This window comes from Drosophila tropicalis, unplaced genomic scaffold, assembly GCF_018151085.1.
Source record: "Drosophila tropicalis isolate 14030-0801.00 unplaced genomic scaffold, ASM1815108v1 contig_573, whole genome shotgun sequence".
Lineage (NCBI taxonomy): Eukaryota > Metazoa > Arthropoda > Insecta > Diptera > Drosophilidae > Drosophila > Drosophila tropicalis.
The window spans coordinates 3,326,432-3,349,099 of NW_027173049.1; the positions used below are offsets into that span (position 1 = coordinate 3,326,432).

At 35.9% G+C, this 22,668-nt stretch overlaps 2 protein-coding genes across 5 annotated transcripts in view; one reads left to right on the forward strand and one right to left on the reverse strand.

Annotated features, from left to right (window-relative positions):
- The window catches only part of Rpp25 (ribonuclease P protein subunit Rpp25), a 64,321-nt gene that overhangs the window by 18,710 nt on the left and 22,943 nt on the right, over positions 1 to 22,668 (forward strand).
- The window catches only part of Tdc2 (Tyrosine decarboxylase 2), a 48,386-nt gene continuing 39,242 nt past the window's right edge, over positions 13,525 to 22,668 (reverse strand). For all 4 annotated transcript variants that reach the window (XM_068287572.1, XM_068287573.1, XM_068287571.1 and 1 more), the window contains exons 5-7: positions 16,711 to 16,837; positions 13,841 to 14,373; positions 13,525 to 13,763 (exon numbers count right to left, since the gene is read on the reverse strand). In XM_068287572.1, the coding sequence (XP_068143673.1) occupies positions 13,541 to 13,763; positions 13,841 to 14,373; positions 16,711 to 16,837 (883 nt within the window). In that variant the 3' untranslated portion in view covers positions 13,525 to 13,540. The remainder of the gene's footprint in view (positions 13,764 to 13,840; positions 14,374 to 16,710; positions 16,838 to 22,668) is intronic.

Consider the following 22,668-nt stretch of genomic DNA (forward strand, 5'->3'; position numbering starts at 1 on the left):
AATAGCCAATATCTGCGCGCCTATTAAGCTAGTCTACATACCAAATTTAATGTCGGTAGCTATCATAGTTTTTAAGGAAATCAGTTTTATGTAAATTCTGGGGGCGGAAGGGGGCGTGGAAAAAAGTTTAAACAATTAGTTTCTGCGCGCTAACTAAACGAGCATATAAACCAAATTTGATGTCTCTAGCTATTATACTTTTTAAGAAAAACAGTTTTGTGTGATTCCAGGGGGCGTAAGGGGGCGTGGCAAAAAGTTTGAACAATGAATTTCTGCGCGCTAACTAATCGGGTGTACAAACTAAATTTGATGTCTCTAGCTGTCATACTTTTTAAGAAAAACAGTTTTATGTGATTCCTGGGGGCGTAGGGGGGCGTGGCCGAAATTCCAATTAACTCTGTACATGTGCATAATACACGAGTATACATACCAAATTTGGTGGCTCTAGCTCTTATAGTCTCCGAGATCTGCGTGTTCATACAGACGGACGGACGGACGGACAGACAGACGGACATGGCTAGATCGACTCGGCTGTTGATCCTGATCAAGAACATATATACTTTATAGGGTCGGAGAAGCTTCCTTCTGCCTGTTACATACATTTTGGCGACTTTAATATACCATTTCACCCTATGGGTGTATGGTATAAAAAAAAATGCATCAATATACAAACAAAACAATTTTACTCTTCATAGTACAATTTGTTCTTCTTCTTCCCTCATTCCCTAAGCAAATTTGCTTAGGCAACGCACGCATACACATACAGTTCATGTAGCGTTGCGTCGGGGTGTATATGCATGTGCTCTGTTTATTTGATGATGACGTAGTAGGCGGCAAGCAGCTCTGCCGGCAGCGAGTGAACCGATTTATATTGACTGTAACTTGTGTTCTATTTTGGAATCTGAGTTTTTATATGCAAAACTATCATCGTAGTAAATTTCATGGGGATACTCCAATTTTTATAAAAATGTTTGTTCTGGAGCTATATGATATAGTGGTCCGATCCTGACAATTTTGGTACTTTAACTCACCCGGGTGCTAAAAAGCCCCCAAAAAAAAAATGTCATCGCTATAGCTCTTAAGATGGCTGATTAAAACGCATACGCACCAACGGACGTACTGACGGACATGGCTATATCGACTCAGCTTCTCATGCTGATCAAGAATATATATATATATAGAGTATATATGGGGTCGGAAACGTCTCCTTCTGTGCGTTACAAACATCTGACCAATTTTATAATACCCTCTGCAGGGTATAAAAAAACAACAATTTTTACAATTTTTTCAAGTACATAATTACAATATTGGAAAATTTACAAATTCACAAATAAGCACTAAGCCAGGGGGCCGGGGCTAACTTCGACCGCGTCAAAGTTTGTATACCCTTGCAACTTTTTTGGTAACTCTTTCCCTACCTATTAGCCATCAATGTGGAAGAACGTTTTATCGAAAAAGGCTTATGTTTTCGAAAGAATGGCCTACAATCATAGGAAAAACCGAAGATATTGATCCAAATCACTGTTTTCCACCGATCGTTCCTATGGGAGCTATATGTTATAGTCACCCGATCTTTATCAAATTCGGTACAGTCATTAACAGATATATTAAATTAAGGAATGTTAAATTTGAAAGCAATCGCGTTAAAAGTAACAAAGTTATTTACAAAAGTCACTGTTTTCGACCGATCGTTCCTATGGGAGCTCTATGATATAGTCACCCGATTTTGATCAAATTTGGTACAGTCATTAACAGATATGTTAAACTAACAAGTGTTTAATTAAAAAACAATTATATACTTAAAAACAGTCTCATATACTCTGTATATATATATACTTTATATATATATATACTTTGTATATATATATACTTTGGAGGTGCCAAAATTAATATACCCTTTTTGCAAGGGTATAAAAACGGCAGTAATATTATTCAGCCTAAAATTTTTACTTTAATTTAATTTTACAAGTCAATTTCATAACATCCGAAATACGAACAGCATTCGTACTAAAAGAATACTGCGCGGCTGTATTTCTCGATGTTGCCTTGGCGTTCGATAGAGTCTGGCTGGTCGGTCTGATGCTCAAAATCCGACAAAAACTCCCACAGATAACCGACAAACTCATGGAATCTTACCTTTACAATAGGAAATTCGCTGACTTCGAAATTAACCACTCAGAATCATTAATAAAACTTTTGTCAATAAACGTAATCATTTAACATAAATTTTACATATATGTATTTTTGAAATGTTATATTAAAGTCGTCCAAATGTATGTAACAGGCAGAAGGAAGCTTATCCGACCCCATAAAGTATATATATTCTTGATCAGTATCAACAGCCGACTCGATCTAGCCATGTCCGTCCCCTGTCCGCCTGTCCGTCCGTATGAACGCCTAAATTTTGGAGACTATAAGAGTTAGAGCTGCCAAATTTGGGATGTAGGCTCGTGTAATTTGTAAAGTGGTCGAGGTTACTTCAAATTTTTGCCGCGCCCCATTCCGCCCCGCAATTAAAAAATGCGTTTATCTCAGGGACTATTTTATCTAGAGCCACCATATTTGGTATATATACATATTTGTTTAGTAAATGCGCAGTATTACTTGTGTAAGATTTTGCCATTCCGCCTCCATAATGAAATAAAACCGATTTTCTGGATAACTAACAAAGCTAAGATCCCCAAATTTACAAATAAAGTCTGAATCCAAAATTTTTTTTTTTTTTTTAATCTAGACACTTTTCCGCAGCGCTGGTAGTAGAATTGAAGAAAAGGATAAAAAATTAAAAAGTTATGAGCTTTTTAAAAAAAAAATTTAATTATTGCCTATTTTTCGTTACTAATAAATTTTTTAAATTAACAATTTTTAATATTTTTACCTGGTACATGGTATACCAAAGTCGGCTAGACGTCTTACTTAATTCATTTTTTCAAAAGATTTTTTCTTTATAGTGTAAAAAAAAAACAAAAACAGAGGTCCAGGGCTAGCTTTGACCGCGTCGAACCCTTGCAAGTTTTTTTTAAAAACTTTTGTTCCCAATATCTGTCAAAGTGGAAAAACGTTTTAGCCATATGGGAGCGATACGAAGTTATTGATGAAAGTTACTGTTTTCAACCGATTGTTCCTATAGGAGCTATATGGTATAGTCACCCGATCTTGATCAATTTTAGCACAGTCATTAATAGTTATTAACGAAGTTATGTACAAAAGTCACTGTTTTCGACCGATCGTTCCTATGGGAGCTATAAGATATAGTTATCCGATCTTGATCAAATTTGGCACAGTAGTTCATAGGCGTAATAATCTCTCTAATACTCACGATAATAGCACAGAAAATAACAAAGTTATTGTGAAAAGTCACTGTTCGTGACTTTGGGGTTTGTATGGGAGCTATATGATATATTGGTCCGATCCGGCTGAATCCGAGATATACAACCCCTGCAGTATATACAAGCCTATGTGCAAAATTTCAGCTCTGTAGCTCCTACGGTCTAGGAGGAGTTTGCGTTGATCCAGACGGACGGACGGACATGGCTATTTGAACTCGTCTCGTCGTGCTGATCAAGAATATATATACTTTGTATGGTCGGAGATGCTTCGTTCTATGCGTTGCACATTTCTGACCAAAATTAATATACCCTTTTTGCAAGGGTATTATTCAGCCTAAAATTTTTACTTTAATTTAATTTTTACAAGTCAATTTCATAACATCCGAAATACGAACAGCATTCGTACTAAAAGAATACTGCGCGATAGAGTCTGGCTGGACGGTCTAATGCTCAAAATCTGACAAAAACTCCCACAGTTAACCGACAAACTCATGGAATCTTACCTTTACAATAGGAAATTCGCTGACTTCGAAATTAACCACTCAGAATCATTAATAAAACTTTTGTCAATAAACGTAATCATTTAACATAAATTTTACATATATGTATTTTTGAAATGTTATATTAAAGTCGTCGAAATGTATGTAACAGGCAGAAGGAAGCTTATCCGACCCTATAAAATATATATATTCTTGATCAGTATCAACAGCCGACTCGATCTAGCCATGTCCGTCCCCTGTCCGCCTGTCCGTCCCCTGTCCGCCTGTCCGTCCGTATGAACGCCTAAATTTTGGAGACTATAAGAGTTAGAGCTGCCAAATTTGGGATGTAGGCTCGTGTAATTTGTAAAGTGGTCGAGGTTACTTCAAATTTTTGCCGCGCCCCATTCCGCCCCGCAATTAAAAAATGCGTTTATCTCAGGAACTATTTTATCTAGAGACACCATATTTGGTATGTATACATATTTGTTTAGTAAATGCGCAGTATTACTTGTGTAAGATTTTGCCATTCCGCCTCCATAATGAAATAAAACCGATTTTCTGGATAACTAACAAAGCTAAGATCCCCAAATTTACAAATAAAGTCTGAATCCAAAATTTTTTTTTTTTTTTTTTAATCTAGACACTTTTCCGCAGCGCTGGTAGTAGAATTGAAGAAAAGGATAAAAAATTAAAAAGTTATGAGCTTTTTAAAAAAAAAAATTTAATTATTGCCTATTTTTCGTTACTAATAAATTTTTTAAATTAACAATTTTTAATATTTTTACCTGGTACATGGTATACCAAAGTCGGCTAGACGTCTTACTTAATTCATTTTTTCAAAAGATTTTTTCTTTATAGTGTAAAAAAAAACAAAAACAGAGGTCCAGGGCTAGCTTTGACCGCGTCGAACCCTTGCAAGTTTTTTTTTAAAAACTTTTGTTCCCAATATCTGTCAAAGTGGAAAAACGTTTTAGCCATATGGGAGCGATACGAAGTTATTGATGAAAGTTACTGTTTTCAACCGATTGTTCCTATAGGAGCTATATGGTATAGTCACCCGATCTTGATCAATTTTAGCACAGTCATTAATAGTTATGTCAAACTGAAACATATACATTTTTATGACATTCGAGTAAAAAGTAACGAACTTATTAATAACATTCACTGTTTTCCACCGATTGTTCCTATGGGAGCTATATGATCACCCAAAATTGATCAATTTATGGGACGGACATGTCTTTATGAACTCGTTTCGTCGACTTGATCAAAAATATATATACTTTATGTGGACGGAAATGCTTCCTTCTATTCTGTTGGTCAATTTCTCAGCCAGTTACTAAATTGCTTTTTCGTTAGGAGACTCGATAACTTCCCTTGCCTTTAGTTCCACAATTTTCCCGAAAAGATTAGTCGACGTTATTCCGTTTGTACGATTATTTGCGTCCGTCGCATTCGAGTTCTCATGGTACAGTAAATTCTTAAAGGTATGTGCTACGAGAGAGAGTAATTCAAAGTAAAATGTAAAAGGAAACGCAAGAAGAGAGCATTTACAGATGCTAGATTGAATTCTCTTTTAGCTTGCGATATTAAAATAATGCGGAGTGATCTTGTGAATTAGCCTTTTAAAGGTTCCTTTTGCAGTCCTTAGTTCGACTACTCGAATTTTGTCATCAGGTCCGGCATTTACAGACACAACGATGTCTTCATATACTACATATATATGCCCACACTGTTTAGAATCGTTGTTTCAAATAGGTCACACGATGCCATCTATCCAGATACCGAAGTTCCGTTCCGGGAGGGTCCGTGGAATGGAATCAGTAGTGAGAGCATTGAAATCGTTAGGGTCATCTGAAGTAGGTGCTAGTGACCTTGAATTAAGTATAGCTTCCACATCCGAAAACACAGTGAGTAGTTCCTCCAAAGTAAGAGACGCGTTTGAAATATTCTTCAGAGCTAGTGACTTCGCTGATTTTAATGACGTTTCCCAGAGACCGCCAAACTGTGGAGCTCTAGGAGTAATAAAGCAAAAGTTAAATCCTTAAATTGAATTATATGTTTTTATGTGATCTATGACGTCTGAGGTAAACAATTTTGACTTAAAGTCATCTAGCCTTGTAGCAGCGCCTACAAAGTTTGTGGCGTTGTACAGTTGGCCTCTGGCAAAAATGATACATACAATCGATAGGGAATACTTCAGAGATAATTAAACCAAAAAATTTTTTAAATCAGTTGAAATTCATGGGTGCTAGAGTAGCCCAAAGTTGTAACATTTTTAGTAAATAGGAATAAATGATAAAAAAATTATATCTCAAAATTGTCCGCTATTCCGAAAGCTTTTGAGAAAATTTTAACTTCTCAATTGCAACATTTTTGCAGCTCTATTATTTCGCCATCCCAACATGGGTTTGTGAAACGTACTTAGATCTACAACCACTAACCTTTTAGAATTTACCTCTATAATTATCAAGGGGTTCAAAAATGCTAAACAAACTGATGTCATATACACTGACTTTAGCAAAGCCTTTGATTCTGTTAATCATACTCTATTACTTTCTTTACTTTCTAAACTGAACGACATTGGGTTTCCACCTCTTTTCCTTTCTTGGGTTCGAGAATATTTAACAAATAGAAAACAGAAGGTACTTTTTAAGTCTTCTTTTTCCAATTCCATTCCTGTGACTTCTGGTGTACCTCAAGGTAGTTCACTTGGTCCTCTGGTCTTAAAAACTTTCAATCCTGGTGCCAGTTAAATCTATTAAATCTTAACACTACCAAAAGTAAGGTAATGACTTTTTTTCGTAACTCTCCTCAACTGGTCACTTATTTTCTAAACAATAGTCCTTTAGAACGTCTAAATTATTTGAATGATTTGGGCGTACTTATGGACCATAAGTTAAATTTTAACACCCATATTTCCACCACGGTCGCAAAGGCCATGAGTGTTTTGGGGTTCATTAAAAGATGGTCAAAAGAATTTGACGAGTATGGATCTTGCATTTGGTCACCTCAATATGAGTCGCACCAGATTAGACTTGAATCCGTTCAAAAGCAGTTCTTGCTATTTGCTCTTTGTGGCTTAAGCTGGGATCGCAATGTCAATTTGCCTTCGTATTCTAGTAGACTTCTCTTGATTAACCTTCCTTCCTTAACTAACCGTAGAATTATGCTTGGTGTTATTTTTATGCACAAGCTCCTAATTGGTGATATCGAATGAGTTATTAGCTCAGGTAAATCTGTCGGTACCATGTAGACGGAGTAGACATCCTTTGATACCTTTATCCCTTAGTCTTTGTTCTTCTAACTATGCCATGCATGAACCTTTTAAAGTCCTCTGTCCTGATTACAACCTTCTATTCCAGGGAATATAAATAATAGGAAACATCTATCCTATCCTATTTAGTTAATAGATAGCTATAGTATTATTTGTTTGTCTGCAGTCTTCGATAGATGAGTTGTCTAAGTGACCAAGTCATTTGGGCAACTGAACAACGAGGATCCGGGCTCGAATCCCAGGATGTAGTTTTTCGTTTAAGCCGAAGTCCTCAGTTGCCAGTGCTTGTAAAATAAAGTTAGGTTCATAGTTTACAACTATATCCTACACTTATAATAATAATAATATTTGTTTGTCCGTTTTTTCTATCGTGCATTATACGGCTGCACCCCTCGGTCGGTCGGGTGAGAGGTGGGTAGTTATCTGCTTGGGCTCGCGCGTAACAGGCTTTGCCCTGGTGTCGTAGGGGCCACTTGAACGTACTGCGCATAGTATCGTCAACGTCCACTAAGATAATTTTTACAAAAAATCGCAACTTTAAAACTGAATATTGGGCGATTTCAACAATTGATCTTGCATTTTTTGGTTTTATCTGAAAAGTATGTTCTTTATTATTAATTTATTTAATAAATTTTAATAATTACTCAAATCATTATTAAAATAGAAGCGTTTAAAAAATAACTAAATATTGGCGTTTTTAAAGTTGGTGGAGTACAACTGACAAGGATCAACTAGGATCAATGCCGGACTACTTATACTGGGTAGGTGAAATATTTGACTATCAGATCTATACAGTCCCAATATGCGGGGACCGGCGACACCGATGCGTAAGCCAGAAAGCTAAGGCAACATAAATATGCAAAACAGGCAAATGTTTGTAGCTTGTTTGTTATTATTTGATAACATTGCGCAATGCTGTTTTGCAAATACTACCTGTTTATATATGCCTTTCTACAATGTTAGATTGCTAATTACATGCTTACATGGAAAAACTGACAAGGCAGGTAAATGTTATTTAAGTTGATGAAAAGTTTGTCCTATTTGTGGGCTGGTCGTTTTTATTTCCGTTTACCTAATTGGATGTAAATATTAAGTTGTTTACCTAATTAATACAAAAAGGATAATACCGAAACACGAATGATGGAAATACTTCAAGAAGATTTTTTGAAAATGATGAAGAGACATCTTTTATAACAGGTGTTAGTCAAGAGATCATTAAAAGGTTGGTTGTTATCTTGAATGTTATAAATTGCAAGGAAATGGTAAATGGTGAAAAATTTGCCGAATATACTTCAAAGACTGCTCATCTTTTGACTGAATTGTATCCGCCAAAAAAACTTACCCCAACGGTACATAGGATTTTGGCTCACGGAAAGGATTTAATAGAATATCAGTGTTTACCACTTGGAGAGCTATCCGAAGAAGCACAGGAATGTAAAAACAAGGACTACAAGGAATACATTAAAAACTTCTCGAGTTAGACAAAATGAAGACCTTTTTAACATGCTAGCAGCCTCTTCGGACCCACTTATTGCATCACTGAGACACGTGCGATCACGAAAGGATTTGGAAAATACCAACTATAGTCCCGAAATGTTGAGTTTATTAGATACTGGTGTAAATATTGAAAATTATTTTGAAGAAAATCAGCCATCAATAGCAAATTTTCAAAATTAACCTAAAAAAAATTAAAAAAATTTTTTTCCTTTTTGTAATTATGTTAAAAAAAACAAATTAAAACATGAAAAAATGTTACATAGTCGTCTAAAACAATGAAAAATTCCATTTGTGATTGAAAAAAACGGGTTTCGATCCATTTTTAAAGGAAAAACATGCTTGGAAATATTTTCTGACTTTGACCTTGAATATTACAGCACCACGAACACCCAGCACTTTTGACAAACATTCATTTTGAAGCTTAAGGTATTCTTAAAATTTTTGAAATCGCATTATTGGTTTAAACGCTATGATTTTTGCAATGCTAAATGCCAGAAGGCCCCACTGTGCGTCGCCCGCATAGTTAGCTACAACGGTAAAATATAAGACACAAAAGAAAAACAGATAAGCAAAACGACAACACCGCTAATGCAAGTTTTGTTGTAAGTTTTAATTTAATATGTTGAAATTGTTTAATGGTGGTACATACTGTTACATAAACATATATGTTTACAATTTTGTCATAAAATCTTAGATAAAAATTAAAATTAAATTTAAGACATATCGACTCAGCTTCTCATGCTGATAAAGAATATACATATATACTTTATGGGGTCGGAAACGTCTCCTTCTGTGCGTTACAAACATCTGATCAATTTCATAATACCCTCTGCAAGGGTATAAAAATGAATGTCGTAAGACAAGTTGTTTAGGCACTGATGATTCTGCATTAAAATAATAAAAGGTTTGATGCAATTATTTGTTTAATTTTGTGTTTTAGCAAATCACTAGAAATTTTTATTAAGTTTAAATCCGCTGGCAACAACATGGTTGCCACATAGTCCATTTCAAAATGTGAAATCAAAATTATTGTGTTACTTAGTTGGTATTAACCAAAATAAATGTTTTAAAACGTAAATAAATGCTTCTTTAATTAAGTGACGATTTTAGTTTTTTTTATAAATTGCGTAGTTTTCGTTTACTTTGCAAGAAAAAACAACTATCTTTCTAAAGTGGCAATAAAAGTCAAACATTCCCATTGTCATTGGGATAGTCTAATTGTTTTACCTATGTTTCTTCAATAACTATATGATATACTGGTCCGATCCTGATGATTTTTATACTTTATCTTACCCGAGTTATAAGTGGCTCATTTACCAAGTTTCATCCCGATAGCGCATTTACCAAGTTTCATCCCGATAGCTGAGTACACGCACCGACGGACAGACGGACATGGCTATATCGACTCAGCTTCTCATGCTGATCAAGAATATATCTACTTTATGGGGTCGGAAACGTCTCCTTCTGTGCGTTACAAACATCTGACCAATTTTATAATACCCTTTGCAAGGGTATACAAAATTTGCGTAATTGATTGACGCAACGTTATTTTATTTCAAAACCAAAAAATTTAATATATATATATATATATTCTTTGAAGTTAAAATTTTAAAATGTCAATCGAAAAATCTATTTTTCAATTTTAGAGCAATGTTATCTTACTTCTCAAGAATTTGATTAATTAGTGGTGGTCAGTGGGTTAGCGCGGATAAATTCTGGACAATTCTTCATCGTCGCTGCCAGATCCTAGAATGTCATCAGACAGGTCAACTCGGCCAGCGCAATAGTTCACTAGGAGGAAACCGACCATCAACGTCAAAGGCATTCCTCAATATTAACTTGGACCAGCTTAGTGGATATACATATATTTATTAGTGCTGGGCTTAACGACTCATTTTGATGAATATGTTAGAGATTGAACATGTTCATTTACTTAGTTGTTGTAGACGACTTACTTGATTGACTTACTTACTTACCTTATTAACTTACTTGATTAACCGACTCACTTCAGTTGACACGCTTGTTTATATGAAAAGAATATATTAACAGTTGTTGAAAGATTGTAAGAATAAAATCTTTGACTAAAGCTTACGCTGCATTTATTACATCAGTTGCTATAAAATTAAAAGGTAAATCAATCACACATGTTTCTTAGCTTATTTTGAAAAAGAGTTAATTTACAGAAAAACGTACAAGAAAATTAAAGAAATTTTTCCTTCATGAATCACTAGTTACCAGTCCACTCCACTTCAGAGATTTATCTAGCTCTTATTTAAATCAACTCATTATAAATAATATTTAGAGAAATAATGAAACTGATATCTAAATAGCTTACCTAAGATTGACATACTGCTAATTAATCGGGCTTATAAGTACTTTTCTGATCATTTTTTTCAACTCCGGAGAAATTGATAAAGAATTCCTCAAGCTTCAAAATAAATGTTTGCCAAGAATGCTGGGTGTCAAAGTTAGAAAATATTTCCAAGCATGTTTTTCCTCAAAAATTTGAATGAAAACCGCTTCTTTTTCACCAAATTAAATTTTTTTTGTTATTGTTTTAGACGACTAAATAACTTGTTTAATTTTTTAACTAAATTTATAACACAATTTTAAAAAATTAAAAAAAATAAAAATGAAGCAAGTAAGTCGACTCGTCGACTTGGGTATACCATACACCAGGTGAAACAAATATTTTAAATTTCGAAAACCAAATGTTTGTCTATTAAATTGTTTTTACATGTCTTATACTATGTGCTATCTAGCTCACTCTACGAACACACGAGCACTCTAGCGCCGCCACTAGCCAACGGCCAATTCTGGCCATGTGGACCGCTTAGTAAAATACGTTCATACTCATATTTTGCATGTTTCTAGTCCGATTTCAATAAAAAAATACAGGAGGAAATCGTTTTTTTCTAAATTGTGGAGGCGGAAGTGGGCGTGGCAAAATGTGAAAATATATAAATTCTCCGCGCATACTAAGCCAATATACATACTAAATTTGGTGACTTTAGCTTTGTTAGTTTTTGATAAAATCAGTTCTGTTTAATTTGCGGGGGCGGAAGTGGGCGTGGCAAAATGTTTAAATAGCCAATATCTGCGCGTCTATTAAGCTAGTCTACATACCAAATTTAGTTTTTAAGGAAATCAGTTTTATGTAAATTCCGGGGGCGGAAGGGGGCGTGTCAAAAAGTTTGAACAATTAATTTCTGTAGCTGTCATACTTTTTAAGAAAAACAGTTTTATGTGATTCCTGTGGGCGTAGGGGGCGTGGCCGAAATTCCAATTAACTCTGAACATGTGCATAATACACGAGTATACATACCAAATTTGGTGGCTCTAGCTCACATAGTCTCCGAGATCTGCGTGTTCATACAGACGGACGGACGGACGGACAGACGGACATGGCTAGATCGACTCGGCTGTTGATCCTGATCAAGAATATATATACTTTATAGGGTCGGAGAAGCTTCCTTCTGCCTGTTACATACATTTTGGCGACTTTAATATACCATTTCACCATATGGGTGTATGGCAGAGCCCGGCACTCATATCCCCCGGGGGACGAACACGTTCGGCACCTCGTATGCGTGTAACCGAACGGCTGCCGAAGTCCTCACACAAAAATCTCAAGATCATGAGGGTGGATTTAGTTTCCCTCAGCATTTCGACGCAAGCAGATCTATGTCGCTTTGTTGAAAGAACACACATGAAAAAATTGATCGCTGTTTTGTTTTTTTCTATCTTTCTCTTGCATTAGATTATATGCTCTACTAATTTTCTCAATTCTCATTTTGCGCAGTGTAAAGCAACATACGCACACAAGCAAGTGCACACATAAAACTACATTTTTGTAGTGCTCTCTTTGTGCCGGGCCCTGGTGTATATTTCCCGATATGTATACCCTTGCAGGATATTAAAAAATTGGTCAGATGTTTGTAACACACAGAAGGAGACATTTCCGACCCCATAAAGAGTATATATTCTTGATCAGCATGAGAAGCTGAGTCGATATAGCCATGTCCGACTAACCGTCTGTCCGTCGGTGCGTATGCGTTAGAATTAGCAACCGCTCGTACCTTTTGAATTCCAACGAGTCTGTTAATTTTTTTTTTTGGCGCTACGATTGAAGAATTCCACCACCGATTTCACCTATTTGCATGTATCAGATATTATTTTTAGTCCAATCAGGTTAAAAATGTGCTTAGGCAGATATGTTAGGACGTTTTTCATTTACACTAGTTGGTAAGTTGTAGCCGGAGCACCGGGGCACATTTTCATCGATTTTGCATAAAATCGATAATTTTGCGTTGTGGTTGGATTGAAACGTTCTCTGAATTGTTAAATTTATCCTGACTGACAGACGTTCATGTTTATTTCAACTCGTGTTTATTTCATGTTTATTTCAACTGCTGATGTAAAATATATATGTATGTATATACTTTTTATGGCCTGAGATGCTTGCTTCTATGCGTTCCACATTTCTGACCAAAATTAGTATACCCTTTTTGAAAGGGTATAAAATTTGGCAGAAAACACACTTTGCAGGACGATAGACGAGTTTCCAAACTCAAACCGGTGCTCTTTGACTTCTTTTGAGTTTTTTTCATAAACATATAAACACCACTTACAAATTTTTGTACAATGTTTTTTTTTTATGGGAGTTCAGTAGAGATCTGTGTATGTATGCACCCGCAAATTAAAGTACACACTGGAAAAAGTTCAAAAGGCAAGAAAACTAAATTTTTTTTTCTATCCATATAAAAACAAATATATTGAATTCGAAAGTCGTTATTTGAAATTTATGTAAATATTAGCTATGTATGTATGTTCTTTTTGCCGATATATAGATAGTTTGGTATATTATAAAATATAACTGTTAAAGACTATAAATGCTAGGGTATAAATGTGGCGAACTTAGCATTTTTTTTTTAACAATTCATTTTTGATTTTAACAATTAATTTTCATTACCGTGGGATTTTTTTCTTAAATGAGGCTGTTGCTCCTGTTTTTGATGGTGAACAGTTGATGTTGGTTGTGCATTGTTATTAGGGATCAAATTTAGATTTGACGATATGTTTCCCGTTACAAATTCGTTTTCCGGAGATGGTGAAGAACCTGCTCCAGAATTTCGTCGGGATGCGGAATGGGGTCGCACATTCGTGTCCAAATGTCGAAAGCTGCGAGTATAAAATATAAAAGAAACATTCATCAGTCGAATTTAAACCGGACAAAGAATAATTGTGTGTTAGCAAACCGCAGAGGAGGGTTTCCACTGTTGCTGTTAGTACTACTACTGCCGATACTATTGCTGTTAAAAAGAAACGCTAATGGCCACGAAATCCAGGAATTATGATCGACCGAACTTTGTGTTCGTATTATTGGTGCACTGCCACGACTGACTACTGGTGATACAAGCTCCATTGATAGTTTTGGTGTCCCGGCTTTGTTGATAGCAGGGTTATAAATCTTGGGATCGCTAACCATGCGAACGAAAAATGAACGTTTTTGTGCCAAAATATCCTGCTGTTTCTTGCGGCTAATTGCAATTTCACTGATATCATCATGTTGCTCTTTTTCTAGCAGTTCGTTGGCAAAGTCCACAATAGTGTCCCATGCGTATTCAATATCTTCAGACTTGGCATTCTGAGCTACGGCACAAAAACGAATGATGTAACGTTCATTAACGCTAGCCGGAACCATATGCAACTTGCCAGATTCGTTAATTATGCTCAATAATTTTTCATTTAATTTATCGGTGCCTTTAAGGCGAAAACAAACCAATCCCAGCTGTTAAAATATGTAAAGAGATGAAATTAATTAAATTGAAGCTACCTCAATTTCATAAGACCAATTTCATTTGTTTATATGTAAAAACAGGCCTTTAATGATTACACTGTGATAGTCGAAAAAAAAGACATGGCAAAATTCGATGGTTTCACCCTATTTCGGGTCCTGCGAATCGAACTGCATCATTAGTTTTTTAAGTTATCACGATGCTTTCATACAAAATTTTTTGCGGAAGTTTTTCATCAAAGTTGCCATTGTTTCGAAAAGGATGTTTTTTTCATTTGCTTCTTCTTCTAAAATACTCATTTTTTTTACAAACTTTCTTTAGCAAAGTTTCTTAGAATTGAAAGAGCTACAAGTGTTGGGAAGTTATCTAGCCTCTAAATCCGTCCGTTCCCGAGCATTGGGACAAAATGTAAAAAAAACCGAATCTTGGCCAAATTTTTTTTATGTTTTCTTTCTCGCATTTTGCTAAAATTGATATTATTTCATTTGAAGCTTGATAATTATATGAGAACTTATTTTGCTCAATGACAGCAGAAGAGACACCAGACCTATCCAATTTACGATTTATAATATAACCACATAATCAAATTGAATTTTTTTTAGATGTCAACAAAATTAAACTAACTGTAGTTCTTTAGTTTTTGAAAAATATTTATACCGTCGGTATAATGTGGTAATGACAAATGAAGCACATGTTTTTCGTATAACCCGCTTGCAAGCCAGTGAGTAGAGCAACAACTTTTCGAAAACCAATCGCCACTCCTTTAGTTTGTACGTGCAATTCATATGTTCCATTAACCCAACGATATTTTTGCAGTATGCAAACGTATTATTGCCGTTTATTTCGAAAAAGTAAAAAAGTCTCTTCCTATACCCGTACACTTTTACATCCTTAGCCAAAATGTTAACAGATCGTAAATGATGTGCTAAAGAGTTCGCTTGCCTTTGTGACAATTTTAGTTGTCGTACCATCGTATATAATTGAGCTTGGGATATCTAGAGATGTTGACAAGTTTTATCGATTTGGGATGGATCATACGTTGAAAGTAACTCTTCAGGTTCGGTGACAAATGTTGGCGAATTATACCTTTCTGTTGGGCTTTGACATTTTTGTAATTGTAATATACAATATAAAATATACGGAGTATACTCCGAATGAGGTACTGTGCAGATTGAACACTTTTATAGACCATAAAACTCTTCTTTAGTTTTCCGAGTTTATTCTGGCATGCGTAGCAGTTATCCGTATGATGCCATTGTGAATCTATCTAAATCATTGGAATGCCGAAACCCATTTTTGGGCGCAACCTTTTCGACCAATTTTGCAAATTGTTATTGCATTGTGGGCTCGTAAATTTTCACACACGTAGCAAAATCCGGCAAAACTTGTCGGAGACTTGTTCGCAAGTCAAAATTACGATTAACATCTATGCTTACACGATCAGTAGAGGAAATATTTGCTCTCATAAGTACCCACCGATATAAGTAGAATATCATAGGAAATAAATATTTCTAATATCAAGGGCGTAACCAGTATTTAAGTTTGTAAGGGGTAACATTTTTTTCTCTTAACATAACTTTTATAATGCATTATCAAGTAAAGTAAGTACTTGAGTACTTTAAGTAAATTGATTTAAATGCACCCCTCCCCCTCCCCCGTGCTCAATCCAGGCTCAATCCAGGCTACGCCCTTGACAACTACTATTGTTGTCAAACAATTTATATGCAGTTATTATACCGACTGTATGAATATTTTTGAAACACTAAAAAACTACAGTTAGTTTAATTTTGTTGACATCTAAAAAAAATTCAATTTGATTATGTGGTTATATTATAAATCGTAAATTGGATAGGTCTGGTGTCTCTTCTGCTGTCATTGAGCAAAATAAATTCTTATATAATTATCAAGCTTCAAATGAAATAATATCAATTTTAACAAAATGCGAGAAAGAAAATATAAAAAAAATTTGGTCAAGATTCGATTTTTTTTACATTTTGTCCCAATGCTCGGGAACGGACGGCTAGAGGCTAGATAACTTCCCAACATTTGTAGCTCTTTCAATTCTAAGAAACTTTGCTAAAGAAAGTTTGTAAAAAAAATGAATATTTTAGAAGTTAGAAGCAAATGAAAAAAACATCCTTTACGAAAAAATGGCAACTTTGATGAAAAACTTCCGCAAAAAATTTTGTATGAAAGCATCGTGATAACTTAAAAAACTAATGATGCAGTTCGATTCGCAGGACCCGAAATAGGGTGAAACCATCGAATTTTGCTATGTCTTTCTTTTTTTTTTTTAAAAAACTCTCACAGTGTTATTAATATTCAATTACCTTGACTTCATTACAGATTTCGAAGCGGTTGTCTTTAAGTACCAATTCTTCAAAGAGCTTTGCTAATTTGATATGGTGCCGTATATAATGTTGGAGGCCAGATATGCCATACGAACGCAATACAAACCTAGAAATAATACATGTATTGAATAAACTTACACAATTCTTCTTTATTTTGAATAGAAATTTCGGTCACCTTGAAGGAATAATATACATATTTATTTATTTATTTGTAGATGACAGATATTTCTTTTGATAGTTTTGAAAATGTACTAAGTTTTGATGTGCAGCGTCTCCAAAGTGAATCTTTTCATGTAGTTTTGCTCTTGTCGAATGATTGTCACCGCTGCGAAATTTAGTGAATGTCCCCATGCCCCCATAGGGTGAAATGAAAAATGTACGTAACTAGCTTTTCCGACCCCATAAAGTATGTATGTATATTCTTGATCAGGATCAACACCCGAGTCGATCTACACATGTCCGTCTGTTCGTCAATCGGTCTGTATGAACACCTCTCGGAGAATAGAGACACAAACACTCGAAGGCATAAATATTTTCACACGACCATGCTTGTGTTTCTTTTTTAATTTTTTTTTATTGAAAGAAAAAAGTTGTATACTCTTGCAAAAAGCGTATATTTATTTTGGTCAGAAGTGTGCAACGTATAGAAGGAAGCATTTCCGACAAAATAAAATATATTTATTCTTGATCAGCAACACGAGACGAGTTCAAATAGCCATGTCCGTCCGTATTAGCGAACTCCTCCTAGACCATGTCATATAGCTCCCAACGTTTATCCACTTTGACATCTTTAAATAAGGAAAAAGTAACAAAAAACTTGAAAACTTTGACGCGGTTGAAGTTGGTCTCGGCCCTCTGGAATTATTTTTTATAAGTAGGTATAATATATAGATTCCATATATGTTGCATTCAATATAATGGTTTGGAGCAAAGCAGAATAAAAGTCAAATCTTAGCTACCGAAAGACAAATGAATATAATCAGATACATACGTAGGTAGGCTGTATAGCCAACATGAGTAAAAGGTCCAAAGTAAATATATGACATGGCGATTGTAGGAAGTGTCACGAAGATGTATATTTGCATTTTTTCTTGTATTTGTATTTTATAAAAGTCTACCCGTACATTGACTTGGAGTATAAATCGTACTTATAGCACATTCCACGACTTTTCTTTGGACCTTAACATCAAATTTGCGTGCCAGATGGTCGGTTTCTTATGAAATAAGTATGTATATGTGCATTCTGCTAATAGTGTGGCTTAACGTATAGTAAAGCGTTCAAGAGTGCACACACAAATTCTTTCCTGAGCAAAACAATTTAAATTCTGTTTGAGCTCAACAATCTTGTCGATAATTTGATATTTCGTTAAAAATTCTAGTGGATCACACGGTTTGATCGTTGGATAGGCCGAAGCTGCAGAAAAAATAGCATATATTGCATCCAATGTTAGTAGGCATAAAAATACAGTGGAAGATTCCCTCAGAAACCCAATAAACTAAGGGAAATATCAAAGAAGTTAAATTCGGCTATGCCTAAGTTTATATACCCTTGCAGTCCTTCACAATAATAATTTTACATGTTCTGTTGCGTCTGTGTGTGTTTGCATGTGCTCCGTTGATTTGATGATGACGTAGTAAGCAGCAAGCAGCGCAGCCGGCAGCGATTGATTCTATTTATATTGACTGTGACTTGTGTTCTTGGAATCTGAGTTATTATATCCAATACTATCATCGTAGTAAATTTCATGGGGATACTCCAATTTTTATACCCTTGCAGAGGGTATAATAAAATTGGTCAGATGTTTGTAACGCACAGAAGGAGACGTTTCCGACCCCATAAAGTATACACCTGTACCTGTACCTTCTTATGCTGATCAAGAAACGTCTCCTTCTGTGCGTTACAAACATCTGACCAATTTTATAATACCCTCTGCAAGGGTATAAAAATAAACGAAATGGCCGAACTAATGACATTGATTTTGGCTGTAGGAGGCAAATTCTACGGCTGGAACGACGGCCGTGGAAGAAAGCATGTCATCTAGTGAAATTTCAGCTGTGAGGCTAGGCCCAGGGTATTGAAACGTGACATTACTGCTAGATTTTCAATTGGCTTCAAAGTTGGGGCTAAATTAAAAATTTTTGGGATGCAGTTTATTTTAGTTTTGCTAGATCTACAACTTTTTTAAAGATTTCATACTTCTATCTGTAATATTTAAGACTTTGGAAAAAATGTCTTATTGTTAAACATATGCCCACAAAAAAAACGACTTTTCTTTGTTTAAATGCACCTGTGAAAAAAAAAAACGGATTAAACTATTAAGACTATTTTTACGGTCCACCATCTGAATACAATAACCAACAAAGTACCGAAAAAATTCTATTAAGTTATTTAGGACCAGAGAAAATCCGAACTGAAGTCAAAAAAACAGAAATGTCTTAAAGAAATGTCATAGGCAAAATATCGTTCTACCGTTATGGGAACATGCACACGGTCAAATGTTGTTTACCTCTTTAAAATTATTGTGTAGCACTCGATTTCACACCATTTCGACTGTGTAGCTCTTATGGATCCGTCAGTTGGGACACAAAGAAACAACGATACTACATTAAAATACACCAAACGGTATGAATCTTCAGACAAGTTTTTATTGTTTGTTAAGTATTTACACAGATGGTAACTCATTGTATCAACACGGTGTATCAATGAACAAATACATCTAACTAGAAGAATTGTAAGGGGATTGTGTGATTTGTGAATCTCTAGAGTAATCTATAGAGCCTAGGAGTTAAGGCTGTATGTGTCCATAATCTATGCTTCTTTCATTTGTCACAGTGCCTAGTCTACAAATCTGCAAAATTTTTTTTTTTTTTTGTGGAGTATAAGACAATTAAATATGTTTTCCATTTTTACTCATATTAATCTCGATTTGTTGCGACAGTCATGTTTCCTTTATATGTGTTAAGGATATTTACTGCAAGGGTTGTGTAGCTCGGATTCAGGCGAATCGCTCCCATAAAGCTCCCATACAAACGACAAAGTCAGAACTGTGACCTTTCTCAATAACTTCGAAGATTTCCGAGCTAGTGTCATATTCATAATTTGTGAGTTTAATATACCTTCAAATAACTCCAAGTATGATCAAGACGGGGTTGGTCTCATATAGCTCCCATAGAAAGATCAGTCCAAAACCGTGACTTTTAGCTTTCCTTTGTCACTTTTGGCATGATGGCCTTAAAGTATATATTCTGTCAGTTTTTTCAGTTGCACGCGTTTCTAAGTCTAAAAAGTGTTTCACAGTGTTCGTCCCAATATTTTTGTGGTATGTATCTATTTTTTGGGTCTATAGAAATTGTATTCTGTCTAGTTATATTTTGTGTAGTTGAGGTCAGGTTGTCCAGTGGAAAAATGTGAATTTTTGAGAAGTCTTGAAGTATTTTCTTGTGATTTGTCCTTTTTTGATTCTGTACTTCGTATGTTTCGTCTAGTTCTAGCATAATTGGTAAATGGTTGCTGTTTAATATTTTTGCGTTTGTCACTGTCCACTTTGGGTTGAAGTTGTAGTCAGTAATTAAGCGCGCCTTAATCGATACATAATCGATACACAATATGTGTCAATGTAAACATTTTCTCATCACCATGTACACCGTTTTCTGCACATTGTAACGTTTTTCCGTGCAGTTGCTTTGTTGGCGCAATTTCTGCCGATTGTGCACATTATGGCAAAGTGGTCACTGGCTTTGAAGTGGCCGCAAAGTTTCCATTCTGCTTGCTGGGCCAACTGTCTGCTTACAAAAGTTACATCAATCCATACGGATCCATGCCGAGTGTGCTTATAGCCAGAATTCAACACTACCAGATAAAAAGTTGCTAAAACCTCCAGCAGAGTACGGCTTTTAGTGCTTGACTGGCTGCTGCCCCATTTCGTTGACCAGGAATTGAAATTACCGGCAACGATGACGCCGCCATTTCCTCTGGCATCCATAGTAAGTTGATCTTCTGCCGATTCAAACTGATGTATTGAGATGATGGGTGCCATGTAGCAACTGTAGACCCACAAGTCCGCCTATACGAAGAACGTAAATTCTTTAATATCTTGCTGCACTTAAACTGCAATTAAGGACTGCAGCCGTGAATTTTCAGTCAGAGGCCGAAGGGTAGCGTCCTGTGCTGCTCGCCCAGAATAGCCAGATCGATCTTAAGTTGTCACACCGCCGTGCAGTGATTTAAGTTTGCTAGGTTGTTGTTCTTCTGTGATCACCTATGGGCAACGCATCTTGATCCACTACGTCATTGCAGCAAAGTAGAACAAATAGCTACATCTCTCAAAGTTGGCGGCACTGCCTCGTTTGAATTTGAAGAAGTAAATCTCCGCGTGTTTAGCAGATTTTTTGACAAGGAACGCACGCATACCGATGATGTCTTCTGTACACTCGCTAGGTCTCAAAAGCAAAATCTATCCACACGGCTAGGTAGCACCGGCAAAGGTGGAATGCAGCTCCCTTCTACCATTGCATGTATACAGCATCTGTCTCCCGCCGAAGTAGCTCCAGATTATAATAGCAGCGCATCAAGGATAGTTCCCCAATCGCACCATGCGCACTCTGGGTTTGTTGCGTGTCTGAACGCCAAAGATAGCTACGAAAACAGCCGTCGTCACAAGTTTGGCGCTTTTAATGTTAAGAATAGTCTTCTGGATTCATCAGCCAGGATTTCGACAGGGAACACGTTTGCCAGGACCATGGAATCCACAGCAGACCCGTAAATCATTGTTGCCTTGATGACTCCATGCCATAGCATTTTGCGATTCTGGCTTGTTTCTCTTGTAAATCATTGTTGCCTTGATGACTCCATGCCATAGCATTTTGCGATTCTGGCTTGGTTCTCTTGTGTCGGGCATTAAGCGTGATATTGCTGAGCAAGTTATTCTGGGCTTTTTGACCGTTTTTGACAGGTGGTCTTTGAAGTGAAGTCTCGTATCAATGAGTACCCAAAGGTACTCTATTGCCTTTTTTTTATTTGGGTGTCGCCGGTTTGTATACTTGCTGTCTCCACTTTTTTCCTACTGCTTACGAGAACAGCTTCTGTTTTGTTTTCGGCCAGGAGAAGGCCCATTGAAGCCAGACTATTTTGCAATCGAGCAACCCCACTTCGCTAAAATTTTGCAATGTATACTACGGCGACGTCATAGGAAATGAAGTAAGTAAGTCGTCTCGACGACTTAAGTATACCATGCACCAGTAAAACAAATATATTTTAATTTTATAATAACAAATCCATTTATATTTCCAAAAAATTCTGTTCAAATACTTTTTACAAGCATAACTCAGTCTCTCAGTCTAATACCCTAGCGCCCCCACCAGCCAATGGACATCTCCGCCCGCATAAAAAAATGTTTACATATATGCTTAATTTGGCTATTTTTAGTTCGATTTGGATAAAATTTGGTATGTTGCTGAACATTAATATCAAATTTAAATGTGCCAAATAGGCATAGGGCAGAAAATTACGGGAGTCAATCGAGTTTTTCAAATAGTGGGGGCGCATTTATTATATATGGAAAGGGGCTTGGCAAAAATATAAAATAAACTCGATCACGTAACATACTACACGAAACTGCAACCAAATTTGTTGGCTCTATCTTTTATAGTCTGCGAGATCTAGGCGCTCATACGGACGGACGGACTGAAGGACTAACGGACATGGCTAGATCGACTCGGCTGTTGATACTGATCAAGAATATATAGGCTTTATGGGGTCGGAAAAGATTCTTTCTGCCTGTTACATACATTTTGGCGACTTTAATATACGATTTTACCCTATGAGTGCATGGTATAAAAACCTGTGGTAAAGCTCCAGTCATGTTATATTCTTTTACTCCTTCAAGCGTGAAGCAACTGTTTATTAACATCAGCAGGTAGTCTGATATGCCAGTGTGC